This window comes from Microcaecilia unicolor, chromosome 6 (assembly GCF_901765095.1).
Source record: "Microcaecilia unicolor chromosome 6, aMicUni1.1, whole genome shotgun sequence".
NCBI classification, from domain to species: domain Eukaryota; kingdom Metazoa; phylum Chordata; class Amphibia; order Gymnophiona; family Siphonopidae; genus Microcaecilia; species Microcaecilia unicolor.
The window spans coordinates 248914800-248940519 of NC_044036.1; the positions used below are offsets into that span (position 1 = coordinate 248914800).

Genomic DNA, 25720 nt, shown 5'->3' on the forward strand with positions numbered 1-25720 from the left:
ATGGGAGGAAATACAAGAAGTGGAAGGACAGTGGTCCAGACTGAAAGAAGCTATAAATAGGGCCACAAACCTTTATGTAAGGAAAGTAAATAAAAGCAAGAGAAAAAGGAAACCGATATGGTTCTCCAAGCAAGTGGCTGAGAAAATAAAGGCTAAAGAGTTGGCATTCCAGAAATACAAAAAAACTCATGAAAAGGGACACGAGGAGGAATACCGGATGAAACTGAAAGAAGCCAAGAGAGAGATACGTCTGGCGAAAGCGCAAACGGAAGAACAAATGGCTAGAAATGTAAGGAGGGGTGGCAAAATTTTCTTCAGGTATATTAGTGAAAGGAGAATGACTAAAAAGGGAATTGTGAGACTAAAAGATACTGCGAACCGCTATGTGGATAATGATGAAGAAAAAGCAAATTTGCTAAATAGATACTTCTGTTCTGTTTTCACAGAAGAAAATCCTGGAGAAGGACCGCGATGGACTGCAAAAAGTACAAATGAGATTGAAGTGGATAGAGCACCGTTCACGGAACAGAGTGTGTATGAACAACTTGAAAAGCTAAAGGTGGACAAAGCCATGGGACCGGATGGGATCCACCCTAGGATATTGAGGGAGCTCAGAGAGGTTCTGGCGGGTCCTCTTAAAGATTTGTTTAATAAATCCTTGGAGACGGGAGAGGTTCCGAGGGATTGGAGATCGGCGGATGTGGTCCCTCTTCACAAAAGTGGTGATAGGGAAGAAGCTGGAAACTACAGGCCGGTAAGCCTCACTTCGGTTATTGGAAAAGTAATGGAAGCGATGCTGAAGGAAAGGATAGTGAATTTCCTGGAAGCCAATAAGTTGCAAGATCCGAGACAACATGGATTTACAAAAGGGAAATCGTGCCAAACGAACCTCATTGAGTTCTTTGATTGGGTGACAGGAGAATTGAATCAGGGACGAGCTATGGACGTAATCTACTTAGATTTCAGCAAAGCTTTTGACACGGTTCCCCACAGGAGGCTCTTAAATAAACTCGATGGGCTGAAGATAGGACCCGAAGTGGTGAACTGGATTAGGAACTGGTTGACGGACAGACGCCAGAGGGTGGTGGTGAATGGAATTCGCTCGGAGGAGCGAAAGGTAAGTAGTGGAGTGCCTCAAGGATCGGTGCTGGGGCCGATTCTGTTCAATATATTTGTGAGTGACATTGCCGAAGGGTTAGAAGGTAAAGTTTGCCTATTTGCGGATGATACTAAGATCTGTAACAGAGTGGACACCCTGGAGGGAGTGGAAAACATGAAAAAGGACCTACGGAAGCTAGAAGAATGGTCTAAGGTTTGGCAATTAAAATTCAATGCGAAGAAATGCAAAGTGATGCACTTAGGAAGTAGAAATCCACGGGAGACGTATGTGTTAGGCGGGGAGAGTCTGATAGGTACGGACGGAGAGAGGGATCTTGGGGTGATAGTATCTGAGGATTTGAAGGCGACGAAACAGTGTGACAAGGCGGTGGCCGTAGCTAGAAGGTTGTTAGGCTGTATAAAGAGAGGTGTGACCAGCAGAAGAAAGGGGGTGTTGATGCCCCTGTATAAGTCGTTGGTGAGGCCCCACCTGGAGTATTGTGTTCAGTTTTGGAGGCCGTATCTTGTTAAGGATGTAAAAAGAATTGAAGCGGTGCAAAGAAAAGCTACGAGAATGGTATGGGATTTGCGTTACAAGACGTATGAGGAGAGACTTGCTGAACTAAACATGTATACTCTGGAGGAAAGGAGAAACAGGGGTGATATGATACAGACGTTCAAATATTTGAAAGGTATTAATCCGCAAACAAACCTTTTCCGGAGATGGGAAGGTGGTAGAACGAGAGGACATGAAATGAGATTGAAGGGGGGCAGACTCAAGAAAAATGTCAGGAAGTATTTTTTCACGGAGAGAGTAGTGGATGCTTGGAATGCCCTCCCGCGGGAGGTGGTGGAAATGAAAACGGTAACGGAATTCAAACATGCGTGGGATAAGCATAAAGGAATCCTTTGCCGAAGGAATTGATCCTCAGGAGCTTAGTCAAGATCGGGAGGCGGGGCTGGTGGTTGGGAGGCGGGGATAGGGCTGGGCAAACTTATACGGTCTGTACCAGAGCCGGTGGTGGGAAGCGGGACTGGTGGTTGGGAGGTGGGGATAGTGCTGGACAGACTTGTACGGTCTGTGCCAGAGCCGGTGGTTGGGAGGCAGGGCTGGTGGTGGGGAGGTGAGGATAGTGCTGGGCAGACTTATACGGTCTGTGCCTGTGCCTGTGCCAGAGCCGGTGGTTGGGAGGTGGGGCTGGTGGTTGGGAGGCGGGGATAGTGCGGGGCAGACTTATACGGTCTGTGCCCTGAAGAGCACAGGTACAAAAAGCAGCAAATATGAGTTATCTTGTTGGGCAGACTGGATGGACCGTGCAGGTCTTTTTCTGCTGTCATCTACTATGTTACTATGTAAGTGTGATCCACAGAAGAGCAAAGGAACCATGAGGGATGATAAGGAATAGTTTATTTACAAAGCTTATAACCTGCCAAATCACGAAAGGTCAAGATGGGGTACAATCAAACATTTATAATAAAAACAATAATGTACAAACTCAGAAGAAATGGACAGAAAATAACAAATTGTTAACAAAAATAAGCACTTGTAAATAAAATCTACGAAAATCACCAATATCATTTGCATTAAGTAACGTGATTGATAGCTTGTTCCACAAGGGAGGCACATAACAAGAAAAGGCTTATGTGTGGGTTAGGGTACATAAGTACATAAGTAATGCCATACTGGGAAAAGACCAAGGGTCCATCGAGCCCAGCATCTTGTCCACGACAGCGGCCAATCCAGGCCAAGGGCACCTGGCAAGCTTCCCAAAAGTACAAACATTCTATACATGTTATTCCTGGGATTTTGGATTTTTCCAAGTCCGTTTAGTAGCGGTTTATGGACTTGTCCTTTAGGAAACCGTCCAACCCCTTTTTAAACTCTGCTAAGCTAACCGCCTTCACCACATTTTCCGGCAATGAATTCCAGAGTTTAATTACACGTTGGGTGAAGAAAAATTTTCTCCGATTTGTTTTAAATTTACTACACTGTAGTTTAATCGCATGCCCCCTAGTCCTAGTATTTTTGGAAAGCGTGAACAGACGCTTCACATCCACCTGTTCCACTCCACTCATTATTTTATATACCTCTATCATGTCTCCCCTCAGCCGTCTCTTCTCCAAGCTGAATAGCCCTAGCCTCCTTAGTCTTTCTTCATAGGGAAGTCGTCCCATCCCCGCTATCATTTTAGTCGCCCTTCGCTGCACCTTTTCCAATTGTACTATATCTTTCTTGAGATGCGGCGACCAGAATTGAACACAATACTCAAGGTGCGGTCGCACCATGGAGCGATATATTGGCATTATAACATCCTCACACCTGTTTTCCATACCTTTCCTAATAATACCCAACATTCTATTCGCTTTCCTAGCCGCAGCAGCACACTGAGCAGAAGGTTTCAGCGTGTTATCGACGACGACACCCAGATCCCTTTCTTGGTCCGTAACTCCTAACGTGGAACCTTGCATGACGTAGCTATAATTCGGGTTCTTTTTTCCCACATGCATCACCTTGCACTTGCTCACATTAAACGTCATCTGCCATTTAGCCGCCCAGTCTCCCAGTCTTGTAAGGTCCTCTTGTAATTTTTCACAATCCTGTCGCGATTTAACGACTTTGAATAACTTTGTGTCATCAGCAAATTTAATTACCTCGCTAGTTACTCCCATCTCTAAATCATTTATAAATATATTAAAAAGCAGCGGTCCTAGCACAGACCCCTGAGGAACGCCACTAACTGCCCTTCTCCATTGTGAATACTGCCCATTTAACCCAATCTCTGTTTCCTATCCTTCAACCAGTTTTTAATCCACAATAGGACATTTCCTCCTATCCCATGACCCTCCAATTTCCTCTGTAGCCTTTCATGAGGTACCTTGTCAAACGCCTTTTGAAAATCCAGATACACAATATCAACCGACTCCCCTTTGTCCACATGTTTGTTTACTCCTTCAAAGAATTGAAGTAAATTGGTCAGGCAAGATTTCCCCACACAAAAGCCGTGCTGACTCGGTCTCAGTAATCCATGTCCTCGGATGTGCTCTGTAATTTTGTTTTTAATAATAGCCTCTACCATTTTCCCCGGCACCGACGTCAGACTCACCGGTCTATAATTTCCCGGATCTCCTCTGGAGCCTTTTTTAAAAATGGGCGTTACATTGGCCACCCTCCAATCTTCCGGTACCAGGCTCGATTTTAAGGATAAGTTGCATATCACTAGCAGTAGCTCCGCAAGCTCATTTTTCAGTTCTATCAGTACTCTAGGATGAATACCATCCGGTCCAGGAGATTTGCTACTCTTCAGTTTGCCGAACTGCCCCATTACGTCCTCCAGGTTTACCGTGAAGTCAGTAAGTTTCTCCGACTCGTCCGCTTGAAATACCATTTCCGACACCGGTATCCCACCCAAATCTTCCTCGGTGAAGACCGAAGCAAAGAATTCATTCAGTCTCTCCGCTACGTCTTTGTCTTCCTTGATCGCCCCTTTTACCCCTCGGTCATCCAGCGGCCCAACCGATTCTTTTGCCGGCTTCCTGCTTTTAATATACCGAAAATTTTTTTTACTATGTTTTTTTTGCCTCTAATGCTATCTTTTTTTCGTAATCCCTCTTGGCCTTCTTTATCGGCACCTTGCATTTGCTTTGACACTCCTTATGCTGCTGCTTGTTATTTTCAGACGGTTCCTTCTTCCATTTTCTGAAGGCGTTTCTTTTAGCCCTAATAGCTTCCTTCACCTCACTTTTCAACCAGGCCGGCTGTCTTTTGGAGTTCCGTCTTTCTTTTCTAATTCGCGGAATATGTATGGCCTGGGCCTCCAGGATGGTATTTTTGAACAGCGTCCACCACGCCTGTTGTACAGTTTTTACTCTCTCAGTTGCCCCCCTAAGTTTTTTTTTTTTACAGTTCTTCTCATTTTATAATAGTCTCCTTTTTTAAAGTTAAACGCTAACGTATTTGACTTTCTGTGTACAGTTACTTCAAGGTCGATATCAAAACTGATCATATTATGGTCACTGTTATCAAGCGGCCCCAGTACCATAACGTCCCTCACCAGATCATGCGCTCTACTAAGGACCAAGTCTAGAATTTTTCCTTCTCTCGTCGGCTCCTGCACCAGTTGCTCCATAAAGCTGTCCTTGATTTCATCAAGGAATTGTATCTCTGTAGCGTGTCCCGATGTTACATTTACCCAGTCTATATTTGGATAATTGAAGTCACCCATTATTATCACATTGCCCATTTTGTTCGCGTCTCTGATTTCTTTTATCATTTCTGTGTCTACCTGCTCATCCTGGCGAGGCGGACGGTAGTACACTCCTATCACCGTTTTTTTTCCCTTTTATACATGGAATTTCAACCCACAATGATTCAAAGGTGTGATTTGTGTCCTGCTGAATTTGTAATCTATCTGAGTCAAGGCTCTCGTTAATATACAATGCTACCCCTCCACCAGTCCGGTCCACCCTATCACTACGATATACTTTGTACCCCGGTATGACAGTGTCCCACTGGTTATCCTCCTTCCACCAGGTCTCAGTAATGCCTATTATATCCAATTTTTCATTTAGTGCATTATATTCCAACTCTCCCATCTTATTTCTTAGACTCCTAGCATTTGCATATAGACATTTCAGAGTATGTTTGTTGTTCTTATTTGCATGATGCTTAGTACCTGACACTATTGATTTGACATATTTTGTCTGATCTTTAGTTGTATTTAAGGGCACCTGGTCTACCATAGTCTGTTGTGCAACCTCACTATCCAGAAACCCTATCTTCCCTGTTTGTGAGGTATCTTTGCAAGATACCTTTTCCCGAACCATGCGCTTTTGAGCGACTGTCGGCCTTACCCCCATTTCTAGTTTAAAAGCTGCTCTATCTCCTTTTTAAATGCCGACGCCAGCAGCCTGGTCCCACCCTGGTTAAGGTGGAGCCCATCCTTTCGGAATAGGCTCCCCCTTCCCCAGAATGTTGCCCAGTTCCTAACAAATCTAAAACCCTCCTCCCTGCACCATCGTCTCATCCACGCATTGAGACTCTGGAGCTCTGCCTGTCTCTTGGGCCCTGCACGTGGAACAGGTAGCATTTCAGAAAATGCTACCCTAGAGGATCTGGATTTGAGCTTTCTACCTAAGAGCCTAAATTTGGCTTCCAGAACATCTCTCCCACATTTTCCTATGTCATTGATACCCACATGTACCAAGACAGCGGACTCCTCCCCAGCACTATCTAAAATCCTATCTAGGTGACGAGTGAGGTCCGCCACCTTCGCACCAGGCAGGCAAGTCACCAGGCGATCCTCACGTTCACCAGCCACCCAGCTATCTATATGCCTAATGATCGAATCACCAACTACAACAGCTGTCCTAACCTTTCCCTCCCGGGCAGCCCAATATAAGCTGTGCAGCTACATGCAAAACTAGCTTCAAAGAGTAGAAGTTTGCAATCCATAAAATGCTACATTCCCAGAATCCACACAGGGTACAACGAGTGCTTGAATTACAATATGAAAATCAGATTTTGCTAAAGATAGGATGCAAGCATCTGAGTATCTTCAGCTTTTGGAAAGATCAGATTTTGCTAAAGATAGGATGCAGGCATCTGAGTATCTTCAGCTTTTGGAAAGAGTTCTTAATTGCAGTGGTAGTATGCAGATGGAAAGTCAAGTGAGTATCCAATAAAAGACCAATATTCTGCTCACACAGAAATGTTCACATCAGCTATATCAACAGGAGGAATAACAAAAGTCTAATCTCATGTCAGAAAGAGGGCCTTAACTTTATGATAATTTACTATCAGATAATGACTGGGCAGCCAAGAAACAACAGCACCAAAACTGTCAGAGAGCTGGTCACTATAAGGACCATCCCTCAGGGCAACATGTGCATAAATAAAATGTAATGTACATAGAAATGATTTAAAAAGACCGTGGGCCCTAATAATATCATATAGGTCACATAAGGAAAGATTAAAAAGCAATGCAGAGAGGGCTGAGGCCATATTTGATAGGACACTGAAGTCACCAATAATCCTATATGAACTAAGTTGATGTTACACATACTGTATCATGATTAACAGAATCAAAGGCTGCATTGACATCAAGAAAGAGTAAAAGGAAAGATGAGTAGAAATTCCAGCATGTAATGCCTTGTGTCCAGGAGAAATATTTTGAAAGAAATCTTAAATTGTATAGGAAGCCAGTGTACTTTCAGGCCTAGTTAACTTTTCGGGCATTGAGAATAATGTTTGTATGAATTATTTTTCAAAGTCTGAATTGAGTGAGGTGATTTTATATATATTGCATTTGGTTTTGAGTGTTGTGTGTTGTTATGATTGAAAGGTTGTTTGTTGTCATTTATGTGATTATGATTTTACTGTGTATGTTGGTTGTTACTGGCTTAGACAAAGTTTTTAAACAAATATCTAGTCATAGAGGTCAAATTCATTTCACACAATCGGCCTCTGTGTAAAGTCATTTTACTTTGGATTTTTCATCCCACTGAACTGTAGGTATTTTAGTCTCCTTTCTTTCAGTAAAGTGTCTATCAATTTTCATACAACTTCCAGTTTCTAGCCTCCTCCACGCTACACTTTTATGAAGAGGGGCTACACCTGCTTTTCTTCAGTCTTTTGGAACTACTCCAGTCTATCTTAGGATTCATCCTACATGGCCCCATGTCTTTGTCTACTTTCAGTTTTCCCAGTTTTAATCTAAGGAGTTGGTCTGTCATTGTCAATTCTGTAAGTCTGTGGGTTATTATTAACATAGACAGGAATCTGGTGCTGTGAGTGTTCACTTCAACTATTTGGGGGTATTTTTCACCCAATTTTATATCTCCACCTACCCTGAAATACCTAGTCTTGCTATTGCATATTTATAAATGATATAGAGATGGGAGTAACTAGTAAGGTAATTAAATTTGTTGACGACACAAAGTTATTCAAAGTTCTTAAATCGTAAGAGGATTGTGAAAAATTACAAGAGGACCTTACGAGACTGGGAGACTGGGCCGCTAAGTGGCAGATGATGTTTAATGTGAGCAAGTGCAAAGTGATGCATGTGGGAAAGAGGAACCTGAATTATAGCTACGTAATGTACTTATGTAATATTGGGCTAAGGACCATATACCTTGGCTTCCCCTGGAACTTTGAAATAATGACCCTTTGCACTAGCCACAGATGGACCAGAGAATGAAAGACCTGACTTGGGGATCAAATCAGGAACTTTCCCTACCACTGCTCTCTCTAATTTATTTAAATACTGGTACCTTTTTACAAATTGAGGCTCTCTTTTTATTTTGATTGTATCATCATAAAATGAATCAAATCTACCTTTTATATAGGCCTTTGATTTGAGCAGAATCTCAGTGTACTTTGCATCTTTCACTACTTGCAGGTATGTTCAGGGTGGACAAGCATGCATACTGGTTTCCACATTCTGCAATCATTTCTGGACGAAACATGGAGGAAGCATAAGCATTTTTGTTTGATTCTATTTGGATAAGCTAAGTGATTTGGTCAAAGTTACAGAGAAAATAAATTGAAAATTTAGGACCAAAAACACATAGCATAACTAGATGTTGCTGCTGCCAAAACACTGATAGATATTGGTATGTTTAAAGAGTAGATTGATGCTTACAGAAGGCTTAACATGATAGACAAGCCTTGTTTCCTTAGGAAAACAGTACATGTGAGTCCATAACTATCAGGGTACAATGTACAATTCCCCAAATCTTTTGGTATTTGAAGGGTGAATAGTAGGGAAAAACCCTCTAATAACAGTACTTGTAAAAGAAGATACTTGAAAGATAGACCACAAAAAAAACAAAACAAAACCTGTGATGGTCTGCAAATAAGTACACAAAATTTTTCAGTAGAAGAAATCACCACTTATGCTCCATAATTGCCCTTCAGTATTGCATGCAGACATGCCTATAATAGCTGATTCACCTGAATACCTGCACACTTTATTTAGCTCTGGGAGCCCACAGACCCCAACCAAGCACAGAGGAGTATTTGCATGGGTACAGAATCTGCAGGTTCTCATTGGACACAGACAGAGTGAATGAAAGCTTGGTAAAAAGAAGATAGAAAGAAAGGAGAGCAAGTGGGCGAAGCACGCAGAGCATGACTAACGAAATTATTTCCAACTCCTCTTTGTGTGTGTGTATATATTTTATTTATTTATTAGGATTTGTTTACCATCTTTTTGAAAGAATTCATTCAAGACAGTAAATAAATGAAACATAAGCAATAGGCAATTATAGCAGTAAAACTATTCAAATAACAATACAAAGTATGGCATAGTATACTACTTTGTGTTAAACCGCAAAATGCTCTAAATAGGGACCACTGGTTTTCTATTTTAATCCTTGTAATGTTTACCACGTGGTATACTACTTACAATGTCAGTACAATACAGCGTAGGTATAAGCATAGATGGAACGTATAGATAGGTAAGAGAGTATGAGGAGTTAGAAAATAAGGTGATTAATTTAAAGAAAGTTGCACATGAGATCAGAGAAATGATTAAAATGTTATCTCAACAAGGGTAGGAGTTGATATATATTACTCCCGTGGGGAATTCTGTGCAAGAAAATTCAAAATACTGTGCAGAAAAATGCAAAGTTCTGCACACTTTATTTGCAATGTTCTTGTGCAGAATTCCCCCCCTTATAAAGGCTGACATCTCCCCTAAGGCATAAAATACCCTCCCTCCACCACCACCACAGCAATTTCCTGTGCAGAGGTGGGGAATTCTACGTTGCATATTAGCGCAGAATTCCCCCAGGAGTTTAAAAAATATATATATAGATATATAAATCTCTGTTGTGCATATTTATCTGGTTTGCTTCATCAGTGTACTACTTTTCTTTGAACGGGTAAATAAACATGGATAAGGTGAGGCGGTCGATATTGTCTATCTGGATTTTCAAAAGGCATTTGATAAAGTACCTCATGAAAGAATGCCGAGGAAATTAGAAAGTAATGAGATAGGAGGTAATGTCCTGTTGTGGATTATAACTGGTTAAATGGTCAGAATTCTCAATGGTTATATAGTGGGGTTCCCCAGGCGTCTGTGCTGGGATCGCTGCTTTTTAAATGATCTAGAGATGGGAATAACTAGTGAGGTAATTACATTTGTTGATAACACAAAGTTATTCAAATTTGTTAAATTGCAAGAGGACCTTCCGAGACTGGGCATCCAAATCACAGATGATGTTTAATGTGAGCAAGTGCAAAGTGATGCATGTGAGAATGAGGATCCCAGACTATAGCTACGTGATGCAAGGTTCCACATTAGGAGTTGCTGCCCAGGAAAAAGAGATATGCAATGAAACTACTAAGTAGTAATTTTAATACAAACTGGAGAAAGTATTTCTTCACTCAGTGTGTAAATAAACTCTGGAATTCGTTGACAGAGTATGTGGTAAATGCAGTTAGCTTAGCAGGGTTTTAAAAAGGTTTGGACAATTTTCTAAAATAAAATTCTATAAGCCATTATTAAGATGGAGTTAGGAAAATCCACTGCATATTTCTAGGATAGGCAGCATAAAATCTGTTTTACTGTTTTGGAATCTTGCCAGATACTTGGCCACTGTTAGAAACAGGATATTAGGCTTGATGGACCTTCGGTCTGTCCCAGTATGGCAACACTTATGTGTCTGTGTTTATCTTTATGGGCTAATATGTCTGTGTGTGTGTGTGTTTTGTTAGTGCATATGTATGAATGAGCATGTTAATAATAATATTGTATATGTGCTTATATTTGCATATCTGTGCTGGTCCATTGTGTGCCCATAAGTTGGAGAAGAGATATTATTATTTTTTTTTTATTATTTATTGCATTTGTATCCCACATTTTCCCACCTCTTTGCAGGCTCAATGTGGCTTACAATACATCATGAATAGTGGAAATATATGATAAAGTATACATTTAGTATTACAGAAGGTTCTTGGGTAATATGATAATGAAATACATTATAGTGGTATAACAAGCAAATATTATAAGATATGAAAGGGGAGGACAATTTGAAAACTGCAGTTCCTTAGTTCCGAGGTGGGACAGTTTCTGGGGTGATGGGGCTTGTGCTGTGGGGGTACATTTGAATTTGGGTAATTCTGCAGGTGGGCAGTTGAGGGGTAGGACAGCTTGCAAGGTGTGGGGTAGTTGCAGGGTTATATTTTGGGGTGGGGCAGTTTTGTAAGGGCAGTTTATGAGGTGGTGGGGCAGCTGCAGGGGCTACGTTTTAGAGGTGGAGGCGGTTTGCAAGCTGGTGGGTAATTTGTTTTGGGGGGAGGGGTGGCTGACATCCTATATAGAAGTATTTGATATAAAGCAGAATTCACGGTTCCATTAATGATGGCAGGTCATCCAGGCCCTGATGCTGCAGAGTAGATTCACACCTCTACCATCATGCTTGACATCTGGGTTGAGGTTCTTTGGAAGGTAATGTTTGATTTTCACCAATCAAAACATTTTTTTGTTACTGAAAAGTTTAATTTTTGACTCGTATATCAACAGAACATTATTCCAGAAGTTTGATGGGACATTCAAATGCTCTTTGGTGATCTCTAGCAAGTAGCAATGTTCTTTTTAGAAGGTAATCTTCCATGGAAGAATTCATGCAAAAAAGTGTGTGCTAGGATCGTATAGTACATACTTTAGTTGCATTACTGGGGATGGATCATAAATTGAATTGGCAGGTTCAGGACCTATACATATGTGTTATTAAATGTATACATAAATGCCGATTCTTCTATGCTTTACACCTGCTTCAGAGCAGGTGTAACTTTGTGCTTAAGCTTCTCGGGAGGTTATTTTATAAAAATAAATAGATGTATATGTTGCCATTATAAAACAGGTGGAACATATGCATGCTTGTGCCTTTTCTACTTAGGCATCTTATTATAAATTTACTCTTTCAGAGAGTGGAAGTTTTTAGTTAGCTGTCTTCCCATGAGCAACAATCACATTCAGTCTTTTCCTGATGACTCCTCTCATAAGCCAAAGCTAGAAAGGCATGCAGATCTTTAGATGTTAGTCTGGGATTTTTGAAGACTTTATGGAAGATTTTCTAGTTTGCTTTTGGATTGATCTTGGCAGGATGGCTACTTCTGGGTGAAGTCACTATAATCTTCCACTAATTCCATTTGTAGACTGTCTGACGGTAGATGAATGAATCCTCACTTGTTTAATATTGGGCTTGAAACACTGTCCAGCTACATGAGTATCAACTACTTTCTTATAGGTTTTCTGAAATTTCTTTCGATTGGGGCATGGGTTCCTGATAACTTTTATATTCAAGACCAAACTCTAAGCCTTATGGACTTCTCCTTAGGGCAGGATGCCCAAACTCAGTCATACATATTACTTGTTACTCAGTTATTTAGGCACCTCATTCTAATTAACCAATTAATTGAGCTAAGTAAGCTAGGGGATCACTTACCTTTTTCACACTGATTCTGAATTAGTCTTTCCTTGTCATCAAGCAGATGAATCCATTACGAGTGGGTTGTGTCCATCAACCAGCAGGGGGAGATAGAGAGCATTGAGATACTTAGGAAAAGTCCACCAAGGCCTCGATCCCTCAAACCTCTACCCATACTAAGGAATGATCTGAGATGACAGTGTCCTCAATCTCTGTCTGTAAGAGACGAGCAAACCAAGCACAAAAATGAGTCCAATCGAGAGGCTACATTATGAGCCCTTTCAAAATGGGTAAAACCCTTCTCCATGGGATGCAGGGTACTGCAGCTGTCAACTACGTCTAAAGCAGAAGTCATATAAGGGAGGCCACGATGAGGGTTAACTCTTTGTGAGGAGGCAGGCAACCTTTTCATTCTGGGGTCCATCACCAAATTAAAATTCCCCATAAGGAACATGGGGAAATTACCCAAAGACCAACACTGTTGCATCACAGATAGTAAAAAAATCATGACTGTACAACGGGCCAGTAGGTATTGGCCACTATGAAGGTAGAGGTCTGCCACTGCAATTTAATAATCACATAGTGGCTCGCTGGATCTAATATGTTTTGCTCAATCACACAAGGAAACGCTTTCCCAATTAAAATGGCCACTCCTGCCCTACGTTCCCCAGAGGAAGCCGCCACAACCTCTCGTACCCAATCACGCCTCAATTTAAGGTACTCAGAGTCTGAAAGCCAAGTTTCTTGCAAGCAAGCCAACTGTATTTTATGACAGCATAAGTAAGCGAGGAGCTTCTGGTGCTTGATTGGGGACCCTAAACCCGAAACATTCCACGATGCCATATGTGCATCAGCTATCACCCATCCTAGTAAAGAAATCAAGTTCCAAAAGAACCATACCAGATAATGGGATGTCCAGCGCCCAGCCCTCGCTAGACCCCTGACCACAAATACAAATCTCCATTTGCAACCAAAAAGAGCTCATCCATCCAAAGCATTAAAAAAATGCCCTATCTGCCCACCCCACGCTGGCATATAAGTAAGCACACAATCCCTCTCACCCCCCCCCAGCCCAAAATCCCAGGCAGCAACAGCCCTAGAAATCCCTGATAAAGCATTTTGCATGGATCACTTGTGCTTACTTACCTCCCCCCACTTGGGTAAGTCTCCCTCTCCAGTATCATACAATATCACTAGATGGTGACCAAATATCAGGCCCATCAACTGGTGTACAATCCATACAGCAGAAGTAGTCATCTTCAACCCATGTCTTCTGTTGCCTGACACTCCACAGGTCGTAATAATTGTTGAAGTTGTTTAGCATCTTCTGGTGTCTCAGATGTGTGTGGAATGCCATTATGAACAACACGGAGGTATGCTAGATATTGCAGAGTGAACTACACTTTTTTCTCCACTAACATTCTACAAATAGTACCAAATGCTCTCCTCTTAGTTGCAACTCCAGCTGAATAATCCTGAAATATCAACACTTGGGTACCTTGATAGCGTAGATCTTTGTTTTGTTTGGTAGGCTTGCAGTACCAGCTCTTTATGTCCAAAATGAAGGAAGCGAGCAATGATGGCGCGTGGCCTACAGTCTCCCTCCACTATGCAGCCTAGCTGATGTGCATGCTCAACACACAGTTCGCCCAAAGGGTTCTGTGGGAGTAATTCCCGCTTAAGCCAGTCTTCCAAAAAGCCCAGTAGTTCAACATCATGCACTGTTTCAGGGAAGTCCAAAAAAACCACAGATTATTCCTGCACGATCTGTTCTGTAGATCTTTCAGTTTGAGTTCACACTGTGTTAAGGCACGTTGCCGTGCCTGAAGATCCTTGTGGTCTTTTTTTTGCAGCATCCTCCATCATACTGATTCTGGATTCACATACCGTCACTTGACTGCTAAAATCTACCACTGTACGAGAAAGCTCAGTGAATTGCGCAGTTAAACCTGCAAATTGTTCTTTCAGAGCTTGTACCACTGTGTCGCTTATCTGCCAAGCCATATCCATTAATGGTGCTGGTAAGTCATCATGCCGCTTTGCCATCTTGGAGGTCTCTGTCCTTCGCTGATCCCCTTTTTTCCCGCTTCTGTTTGCTGGGCATGTCTGGGGGAGAGCAGCGTATATCCTTGTCCGTGCAACGATTCCAGCTAGGAGAGGGAGGTAAGGTCAAATCTGTATTGATTTTAGCTAAAAAAAAAACAAAACGGGGTGAGGAAGCGGCAGCTTGGGAGCTCTGTAAAACACAGCCTCCCTGTTCAGCACTTCACATGATCTCACATTTTGTATTTAGTTATAAAATGGTTAAGGACAAGTATAGATTCTTCCTAAAATAGGGTAAAGGAGTCCAGACACTGGTCTACATTGTGGACATTATACCAGCTTGATGCACAATCCAGAATGAAAAAAGCACATTGGTGTTACTGAATATGATGACTATATGCTCTGAAAAATTACAATCGAGAGTAATATGTTTTTCAAATTATTTTCTAATATATAAATTTATTTTCATTGTAATATCATCCCACTAACACTATAAGCTGATGAGTACTTGTACTTGAAAACAATCACTACAGGTTTCTTTCTTATAGAATCTAGTTTCTGCATGCCAAAAGTTTGATTAAAACACTGCATCTTAATCATACTCAACAGCCTGGAAATTCTGTAGAATCACCAAAATAGAATATATGTAGTAATTTAAAGAAAGACCATATTTTATCACCAAGCAAAATAGCCTCTGCACACATGGAACTCATCTAATGAAAATTGAAACTAAAAGCTACAATGCTTTTACAGTGGATGACTTTGCACTACTTTTGGAATGACAGTTGATGGTGTATCTGTACAGAGAGGCTAATTCTGAAGGAACTTATCATCCCAAATGTACTGTCTTAAATTCTTGCTAAACTTTTGTTTTGAAAAGCATTTATTTGGAGCACTGTACTATATGAGCTACTATGCAAGATCATAACTGGGTTACATATAATTTCATTACACAAAAAAAGAATGCAAAAAGTAGCGCCCTCCCCTCCCCAATCTAATTCTGTGGTATATTCAGGGCAGGAGCGATCCCCAGCTTCTTTTGCCCATGTCAGCTCTGCTCTCAAAATGGTTGCCACAATCTCATATGGCAGTCTCATGATGTTGCTCCTAGATGTCATGAACAAAATAAACCAGGACCTTAGCCACCCAAATATTAAACTAAAGTCTCAGCTAACACCAATGCACTAGTCCACTTATCCAATAATTATAATACAATGCCCCTAGATGTCATGGCAGCCATTTTGCGAGCGGAGCCAGCATGGGCAGCATCGACTGGGAATCCTGCCCTGATTATACCCTTAGACTTTCAGGGATTGTAAGATAGGCCAGAGGGGGGCACCTACAGGTGGGCAGGGGGTGGGTGCAGGGGAGGGATCCAAACAGGACAAAGCACAAATTTTCGACTTCCACCAAAATCATGGTTGTAGCCTTTCGGCCAAAACCGAACTGGGCAGAAAAAGGGTTTTGGGCCAGTTTCTGCACTGTAACAGAAACTGAAATTGGTTGGCCTCTAATTGAAGTGTGAAAAAAGTTTTGGTTTTTTTTAAATTTTATTAACACCACAAAATACAATACAACATATATATAAAACCAACAGAGGCTGTTATATGACTTTCAGTGAAAACAAATCAAAAGATGTTAATAACATGGTGTAATTTCCAATAAACTGACATGATATCACCAGAAACTGACTATTAATCAATGACCCTAGGTTATTCCTTCTCTGCAATCAGCGAAAGCACCGTCAGAACAAACTATCCCATCCCCCACCTCCCCCCCCCCCCAATCCTCCCCACCACCCATCCAATCTCCCAACCTAAACTCCCAGGGTGCTTAAAGAGTGGTCAAGATAGTCCAATAAAACACTATATGCTGTATGGGGCAAGGCCTCCCGCACAGGGAGTTTCCATACTTTTGGGTTAGCATTTTTCACATCCAAGTGGAAGTGTTCCATTTTTAAGAAGAATGAACTTTATCATTTATTAAAAATGGAACACTTCCACTTGGATGTGAAAAATGCTAACCCAAAGTTCATTCTTCCACTGAGGTAGTGTAGGCGCAACAGTAGATCTCCAATTATGCAGAATACGTTTTTTTTTTTTTAGCCAGGAACAAAGTTTCCTTTAAGAAGCGCCTGATGTGTGCACATTTTTTTTTTTCGTGTGAGCAACAAGTTTTAAAAACCATCAATTTTTGAGCGCCAGTATTAGCAAAGCATTTTTGTATATAGCACAAAAAAACATTTTTGTGAGCAGCCATGTAAAATCTGTGAGCAACGCTCCTAAAATGTATGAGCAATCACTCATGTTCTCCGCTTAGAGGGAACATTGCCCAGGAGAGAGGCTTTCTGTATCAAATGTCTCTTCCCTTTTCTCAAAAAGGGTTGATCAATAACGTTATCAAAGAGGTTTATTTTTAAATTTTCTTTTTCCTGGTGACAGTGGCTTGAATACAATCCAGCTTATTTTCGAAAGAGAAGGGCGGGCATCTTCTGACCCAAATCGGGAGATGGCCGCCCTTCTCTCGCGGGCGCCCACATCGGTATAATCGAAAGCCGATTTTGGGTGTCCCCAACCGCAGTCCGTCGCGGGGATGAACAAAGTTCCCAGAGACGTGTCGGAAGGGTAGAGAAGGCGGTACAGGGGCTTGCTTAAGAGATCGGCGCCCACGGCTGATAATGGAAAAAAGAAGGGCGGCCCTAGCGAGAATTTAGTCCGCTTTTTTTGGACCTTTTTTTTTTTAGGTCCAAGTCCCAAAAAAGTGGCCAAACTGCCCAGATGACCACCAGAGGGAATCGAGGATGACCTCCCCTGACTCCCCCAGTGGTCACTAACCCCCTCCCACCAAATAAAATGAACTTTAAAAACATTTTTTTGCCAGCCTCTATGCCAGCCTGAAATGTCTTACGCAGCTCCATGACAGCAGTATGCAGGTCCCTGGAACAGTTTTTAGTGGGTGCACTTCAGGCAGGTGGACCCATGCCCACCCCCCCCCCCTACCTGTTCCACTTGTGCTGGTAAATGGGAGCCCTCCAAACCCCCCCCCCCAAAAACTCACTGCACCCACATCTAGGTGCCCCTCTTCACCCATAAGTGCTATAATGGTGTAGAGTTGTGGGGGGGGGGGGGATTTGGGGGGCTCAGCACCCAAGGTAAGGGAGCTATGCACCTGGGAGGTATTTTAATGTTTTTTTTTTTTAATTTTTAAAAGTGCCCCCTAAGGTGCCCGGTTGGTGTCCTGGCATGTGAGGGGGACCAGTGCACTACGAATCCTGGCCCCTCCCACGACCAAAGGGCTTGGATTTGGTCGTTTTTGAGGTGGCCGGCTTCAGTTTCCATTATCACTGAAAACCAATGCCGACCATCTCAAATCCACCCAAATCCTAGGCATTTGGCCGGCACCAACCGTATTATCGAAAGAAAAGATGGCCGCCCACCTTTTTTGATAATACAGTCTGTCCCGCCTCTTCGCGCCCCCATCCTCGGAGATGGGCGGCCATGGAGATGGGCGTTCCCATTCGATTATCCCCCTCAATGTGTCCTTCCTCTGCTTTGTTCCAGATGTTGATGATGTCAGGAAATCAATGCTGTATATTGGGGAAAGGAATAACCAGGGAGATGCATGTTGATATTGCATTAAATGATTCAGATAGGGGCCTGGTTTAAAAATCCATGTGAATGGAACCTTTAATTCAATTTTCCTGAGGCACACTGGGCTGAGAGTTATATTATTATATATGGGGTATGTAGTGCTATATAAATGTTTAGCAGTGGTTGAGTATAGTTGTTTGAACATTTTACCAGACATTTTTCTGAGTCTTGAGTGTGAGTGAAGGTCTTAGTTGTGTAAACGACCTAAGAAGATCAATTGATTTTTATTGGGCTTTACCAAGCCATCTCTTCCTCTTTCTCCCATATTTTGTTTATATCTTTCTATGGGCTCTGTTTACTAAGGTGCGCTAGCATTTTTAGCGTGTGCACAAAATTAGCGCGCACTAACTGTGTAGGCGCCCATAGGAATATTGTGGGTGCCTACACAGCGCACGTTAAAAGCACTAACGTTCCTCTAGCATGGCATAGTAAATGGGGCCCAACTCTGTAGTGCTCTTATAAGCAGCTAGATAAAAGTCCATTTGTCAGAGAAGTTTCTCATTTAATGCAGTGTTATTTATGCCAGTCTGAATGAATTGTTCTTGGAACTTTTTCTCTGAGTTTATGTTCTAGGTTTTGTAAGAGATTGGTGCATTTATATTTTCTCTTTTTTTCCTCTGGCCTTTTTTCTTACAGGAAGGAAGCTGAAAGACTGCAAAGGTTGGTATGGATATTTTTCATGTACAGTTGTTAGATCTTTCTGCTTAGCAAATATTCAGATGGGAAAAAAAAGTCCTGAATTGACCCAAACTGTTACAGTATCTTAAAGATACTGGTATTGACTCAACAGTATTTCAGTGGTGTGGTTCATACTTTTTGGATCAGACTCACTCAGTTTGCTGGAATTCAGAGATCTCTTCAAAAAAGGTTTCTCGGAGAGGATTTTCACTATGCGCTTTTTTGTCCCTGGTTCTTTTTAATTTTATGTCTTGTCCTTTGGCTAGAGATTTGGAAAATTGGCAAGCAGATTTTCATTTTTTTTTTTTTGCAGACAATATCCAGTTGTGTCTTTTATGAAAGACAATCAAGAAGACGTTCTTTCTGCTTTTAATTGAGTTCTCAGCATTCTAGCAGACTGGATGAGCTCTAAGGATTTAGTTTTAAATACAAATAAATGTTTAGCAATGTGGCTTTCACAAAGGCATAATGTCTTGAAGGTTCTGCCTGAGATTCATGGTCATTCACTGTCACTTTCCCAGAGTATAGTTGCTTTGGGTGTTTGCTGTGACAGTGAATTGACTTTCAGTCTACAGGAGAGGCACGTGGTAAAATCGTATTTTTACTGTCTGTGTATGATAAGGCAATTGAAACTGATTCTTACTAAAAATAATTTGAGTTAGTTCATGCATTCTTTACTAGCAGATGACTACAGTAATTCATTATTGATTGGCTCCAGCAAGGCCAGTTTACAATGTGTACAGCTGGTAAAAAATACCGTCGCTCGACTGATAACTGGAGCCAGAAAATTGGATTACATTACTCCAACTTTGTATGAACTGCATTGGTTACCAGTTGTAAAATGGATGGAGTTTAAGATGCTTTGCCATATTTTTAATGCTTTGAATTTGGGATGTCCTGAATACTTATCAAATAAGTTGGTTAAGTATTCTCCTTTACACAATTTGCGTTCTTCACCGAAGGTTGCACAGAATTCTGCAGCACAGCTTCTTATGAATTTTGAATCAAGAGGTACATATTACACCTCAGTTGAAGATGTTGCATTGGTTACCTGTGGAGCAGTCTATTGAATTGAAGTTCCTATTGTTGGTATTCCAGGCATGTCAGGGAGTTGCTCCATTGGTTTTAGTGCAGTGTTTGCAGAGTTATTTTCCAGCTATGGCATTGCAGTCTCAAGATTTGAATTTGATAGTTGTTCCTTCATTTCATCAAGTGCGTTTGGAGGAAATTCGAAATTGTGTTTTTGTGGTTGCTGGCACTCGTTTATGGAATTCTCTGCCTTTATTTATTTATTTATTTGTTTCATTTGTATCCCACATTTTCCCACCTATTTGCAGGCTCAATGTAGCTTACATAATACTGTAAAGGCATTTGCCTAGTCCGGTAGGCTGTGTGCCAGCTTTCTTCTGTGTCCCAGTTTAAAAAACAGGTGAAAACCTGGTTGTTTTGCAAAGTGTTTGCTTGAGGGGAGGGTTTTCAGGTTTTTTGGGGCATTGAATGTTTTTATGTTTGTTGTAATGTTTTATGTGCTATTTTTATATTGTACCCCACCTAGATGATTGGATAGGTGGACTATAAATGTATTAAATACATAAGGGACACCTCACACTGCCTGATTTGGATATTGTAAGGCTGATACCAACTCTCAAGTGAGCTTTTTCATATATTGGACCATCTTTATGGAATTCGTAGCTGCACTTTTTTACTGATCTTTCTTCATATTTTGGCTTTTCTAGAGGCCTTGAAAACTTTATTCAACGATGTTTCAGAAATCAACTAAAATATTGTTGAAATAGTAATGTTATACTGTATGTTTCTATGCATTTTGTATAATGTTTAATGTATGCTTATGATTTTGTTGTAAACTACTTAGGCATGATAATAAGTAGCAGTATATCTAATTAATCCAATCCAAAATGCTCATGAGTATATAGAAGATCAAAATTGGATAATCAGTGAGACTTGCAGCAAAACTTCTGTTGAGATGCAGAATGTTTCCATAGAATGGCAAACATCACTTTTAAGTCATGGAAAACTAATGCATTAAAAGGAAAATTCTGACTGTACAAAATTTTTAACACTTTTTCCTTTTTTCATTAGCATCTAAACAAACAAATATAGGTTTGCACACATTTTCCCATGATGTATATTTTGCATTATGAAATGTGGCTTCAGTTTTGATTGGAGGAGGAGTTATGTGTGTGTGCTTTGTGGCATCACAATTATGTAAAAGTTTGGCTATAGATGATAATCCAGTGCTGTTGTTTTCACATATTGAAGTTGTACATCCTTTCAAGGAAGCTAAATGTATACAACCATTGTAATCAAAGGGCATTGATCCGTGAATTAACTTTTGAGAGAAAACATTCTAATGACTGAGCAATAAGCATCAAAATGTTTTCTTTTGTTCAGTTTTCCCTTGGATTTGGTATTTGGAAATTAACTCTAAAAACCATTGTAGTTGGGTTTCTGTCATTGTACTGTGCTGTTTTAATTCCTTGGATTTTAAGGGTAAAGGCTTAGTGTAGTGAAGATTAAAGCTGTGCTTCTTGATCAGGTTTGGTACTTTGTTCTTAAGCTTAGAAGGAGGTGAAAAATGCTGGAAGCAAATATATTTCATCTGTTTGAATTAATGGTCTGTTTGGGGGCAAGGGCAGTCTACTAGTTCTTAGGTAAGTGGTCAAGTACAGACGCTTGCATCTAATTTTCAATCCTTCCCCCAATTGTCCACCAAATAACCAATCTCAGAATGTTGAATCATTGTTTATCCAAGCTTAGGCTGTTGTTCATGAAAGATCGTCAGACTTAGCATCTTGTTTGTAGATCTTCTAACCTGCTGTTCAGATTTCAAATTACATTGCCTCATGTCTGCAGCAGTTCTGGTTTCATGAAATGGTTGCTACTTGCAGACAAAGAAAAAAAAAAAGACCTTTACAGTGAGCATGCTCACTGGAAGATGAAGCCATTAGAGGGAGTTGGAGAGTTATACTGTAATTTCTCTGCTGTTGGCTGCAGTAAACAACTGCTCTAAAGACATGAGGAAACTAATTTAATGGAGGTACATGGAATTAACATTGTGCATCTTGTCTTTAAGATTTTATTTTGTTTGGAGGGCATGGGGAAACTTTCAAAAAAGGATTCCTTACCAACGACATTTGTGTGTATGTGAGAGAGATGACTGAGATTATATTCCTTCCTTGGGGAGGTGGGAAGATTAGTTCTCTCCAGCAAAGTATAATCTTATTTTGGCAAATGAATACCCATTCTTCATTTGGGTTCTTCCTTACTTTATAAAACTGAGAAACAGAGCAAATCTGACCTCATATTGACTGAAACAGGAAAGGCCTGTTGAAAAGCTTTTGCTCTGGCAGGGAGAAACTGATGCCCATTTTTATGGCCAGCTGTGGCTGTCATTACACCATGTGAACTTTTGGACCTATGGTTCCTTTGAAAGATGAATTGCTTTCACAGTATTGGTGTGAGTTTTACATTATTTTAGCAAATGTAAATATTCTGAAGATGTGCTGTGACTGAGGGGGACGCGGATAGACTCGCTAATCTAAGATTCCCCAGCTCTGGTCTCAGTAGTGTTCAATTTAAATGCTAGGCAGATGTTTATAGTAAGATGATTGACATAGAGGCTTGAGTTTACAAGGCTGTTGTCTACATAAGGTGAAACAGATCTTTCTCTTATTACAAGCAACAAAGAGTGAAAACACTCTGCCAGCCAGCTGTCTCTTCTAGGTAATTCTTAGGAAGGCAACAGCACTATTTATGAAGAGAGGAATAAAGGTGGAAGGCACATCCACAGCCTAAAGACTGTACTGTTCCAGTAGCATGGCAAACCCATTGCTGTCTGTTCTTACAATGTCTTTTTTTTTTTTTAATAGATAGGAGTATTGAACAAGTAGGCCCGATGGTCACAAATAGTATCTGGGCCTCTAGCTTGTTGTGCTTTGAATTAACATGAAGAAAAGGCAATGAAACAAACATGAAGTAGTTAGTGGTGTAATGCATATTGTTTTTAAACATTTAATTGCATATCAAGTGTTAATGGGTTGCTTCTTGGCTAGCTTTCTGTTGTTTTACTGTATTGCTAAAAAAAAGAGCAACCACCTTACCCTAGTCATTGAAAAACTGAAGTTTGCAAAGAGGAATACATGCCAGTACTAGGGAGGGCTTGAAGGAGATTCGTTGGAGTTAGGAAGCTTTAGAAAGGGAGGATAAAAGTGGACATATGTTTTTTGCCCTGGGTGAAGGGATTTACTGACATGATTCGCAGTCCTCCTTAAGAGGCAACAAGCCATCCCCACCTTAATAGGGGCATAGCTGAGGAACCTGGAGTCAAGAGTGAAGAAGAAAATAAGAAACCCAATCCAGTGTAAGCTAGGAAGACCCTTGTGAGTATGCTCACACTGTGTGTGTATGAACAGAAGTTATATTGTTTTGAAGCCTTCAAAGATAAGAGAGGCATTTTTTTGTTTTGTATTGAAAAAAATGTTACTTTTGTTCTGGACCTATGCCTAGAAAACAGGTCGCTCAGATACGCTATTACACCTTCCCTGCTGAATTGGGAGACTTGGCATGTCTCATGGAAACAACTTATAATTTTGCATATTTGTTGTTGAGAAACTGCTCAGATTTCTTTCTAATATCAGCCATAGTATCCATTGGTATGAAAGAGGAGGGAAATTGCAGCTGTATTTCTGACAGAGAGCTTTATCTCTATAGTGGCACTAGTGGAGTTGTTTGAGGAGTTTTATTTCAGCAGCCATGTTTATGATGATGCTTTTCTTCAGTTTGGTTTCGATTGTTTTAAATCACAGAGTCTTTTGGATATATTACACTGCAAAGCTTCAGAGTTCATTTTCTCACAAAAGTATTGTCATGACTTTTGCAGTTGGGCTTCCCCTTTCCTTCTTGTCCAGGTTCTGTACTTGCGGTGGTTACTTTTGGGTAGGCTGTAAACAGTGTTCTCAGAATTTTTTGCCAGCCAGGTGACATGAAGGGGCAGCTAGTTGAGGGGAGAACTGCATAGTATTATAAAATTCTCTCTTTAAGTTAGCTGGATGGACAGTAAAATCAGCTGGGTGGGTCATCCATCCTGGGAAGAACAGTGCTGTAAGGAGGAAGGAAGGACACACTAAAAGTTTGTTTTTGAACTTGTGCACAAGTCTGTTGCTATTGTTTCATATTTGCTGAAACTATAGTGCAGCTCCCTCATACTCCTTTAGAAGATGTGGTCTGTTGGAAGTTGCATATTAGTGGGTGGTGCGACTATTTATAAAGCATGCTTACTTTATTTTACTGTACATCAGTGTTTATCTTAAAAATGCTTTCTTACTGTTAATTTGGATATGTCTTATACTTAGGAAAACCATTTCATTCCAAATACATAAAAAAAAGCATTTGATGGAAAAATAATGACTTGTATGCTATCTTGAAAAAATATTCTCTAAGAGAGACAGCAGTAGTGGAGGTTTATTTGAATTTCATAATGTGTCATTTATTTTGTGCATAGAGTAGTATGATTTTCCTGATTGGAAAAAGGCAAAGCATTAAACTGAATTCTCCTAAGAAGAGAAAATGTGAGAGTAGTCCAGGTGAAATGCACTATTTGAATCAGTTTTTGTTTTTATATGGTGTACAGGGCAGCTGTTGCAGAGGAGATGAAGCACAAGCTTGATTTTTTATTTTTTTTTAATATAGCTACCAAAAATGTAACTAGGGCTGATGCTTCAAGTGAAGATCTTTGCTTGGTAATTGTTCACATCATGTGAAATGAAATTGTAGAATATGCTGACAAGTGCCAATATTTGGTATCTGCAAATTACCATTGTGAAATACCTAGTGGATTAAAAGATAAAATAATGAGGACCCCTCCCCGCACACACACACCATTTCTAGTTTAACTTACCTTTCATGAGTTATTAGTATTTCACAGGATCTAAGGCAGCTCTTGATAGATCTAGTTTGGCATGCAAACTATGGTCTAGTTAACCTTGTGTTTATGGTCTTGCCAGTTCTCTTCATAGTTTGCTAAATCTAGCATAGGTACATACTAAATATGGGTGTGGGAAGCACAAACCTTGTTGTACTGCAAAGATGGCCGACTGCTTAAAGCAGTAAAATATATCAGCTGTCAGTGTACAGTATGTTGGTGTAGGTTTTCATGGAAAAGAATGCAGTTAGCAGTATCATTAAGAATTTGTCTGTTTTGCTGTCTGGGAAGGGTTGCCCTAGAATATAGGTAGCTTGGCAAACTACATGCTTTGAACCTTTCCTGTGCTGTTCTGAATGGTAGTCCAATGTACATTTTTAACCTCTAGTTGGTGTCTCTTGGTTGCTAGCTAACTAGATCACTTGAATAAACAAGCTGTTTCTCTTGATTAAAAAAAAAACCAAACAAACCTGATGCAACCAGGGTTGCTCTGTTTGGCTCCAACTCTGTTAAATTCCCATGATAATTCCTTTCTTGATAACTTTGTAATGCTCTAAACGTTCTCCCAATGGGTGGCATTAATAGGAGGAGGGAGGCTTATTTAAAAATTCTTCATTCTCACTGAGCTAGTGCAGATGAGTCAAAACTATGAATCTGTTGTATTTGGCTGATAGAAATGGCTCTAAGTAGAGTGTGCTGGTAAAGATTGTCTCTTTCTAGCGTAACGAAGGCTAAGATAACATTGTCATAAAACTGACAGTATATCTCCATTCAGAATGCTCCACTGCTGCCTTATTTTTATTTCCATAATTTGTCCATGCTTAGGCATGTAGTCATTTTCTTTCGTGTTCAGGCAACACAATTATAGATGTCAGAG

At 40.6% G+C, this 25720-nt stretch overlaps 1 protein-coding gene across 7 annotated transcripts in view; it reads left to right on the forward strand.

The window, feature by feature from the left end:
* Nucleotides 1-25720, forward strand: part of EHMT1 (euchromatic histone lysine methyltransferase 1) — a 698071-nt gene that overhangs the window by 112286 nt on the left and 560065 nt on the right. For 4 of the 7 annotated variants that reach the window (XM_030207091.1, XM_030207089.1, XM_030207095.1 and 1 more), the window contains one exon: nucleotides 18861-18884. The exons of 1 other annotated variant lie outside the window; for it this stretch is intronic. Coding sequence is in view for 1 of the 6 variants with exons in the window: in XM_030207085.1 (XP_030062945.1) it covers nucleotides 21955-21960 (6 nt within the window). In the remaining 5 variants the exon portion in view is untranslated. Of the gene's footprint in view, nucleotides 1-18860; nucleotides 18885-21918; nucleotides 21961-23278; nucleotides 23303-25720 lie in introns of those variants that run through there. 2 more of the 7 variants (XM_030207085.1, XM_030207094.1) reach the window with 2 other exon arrangements.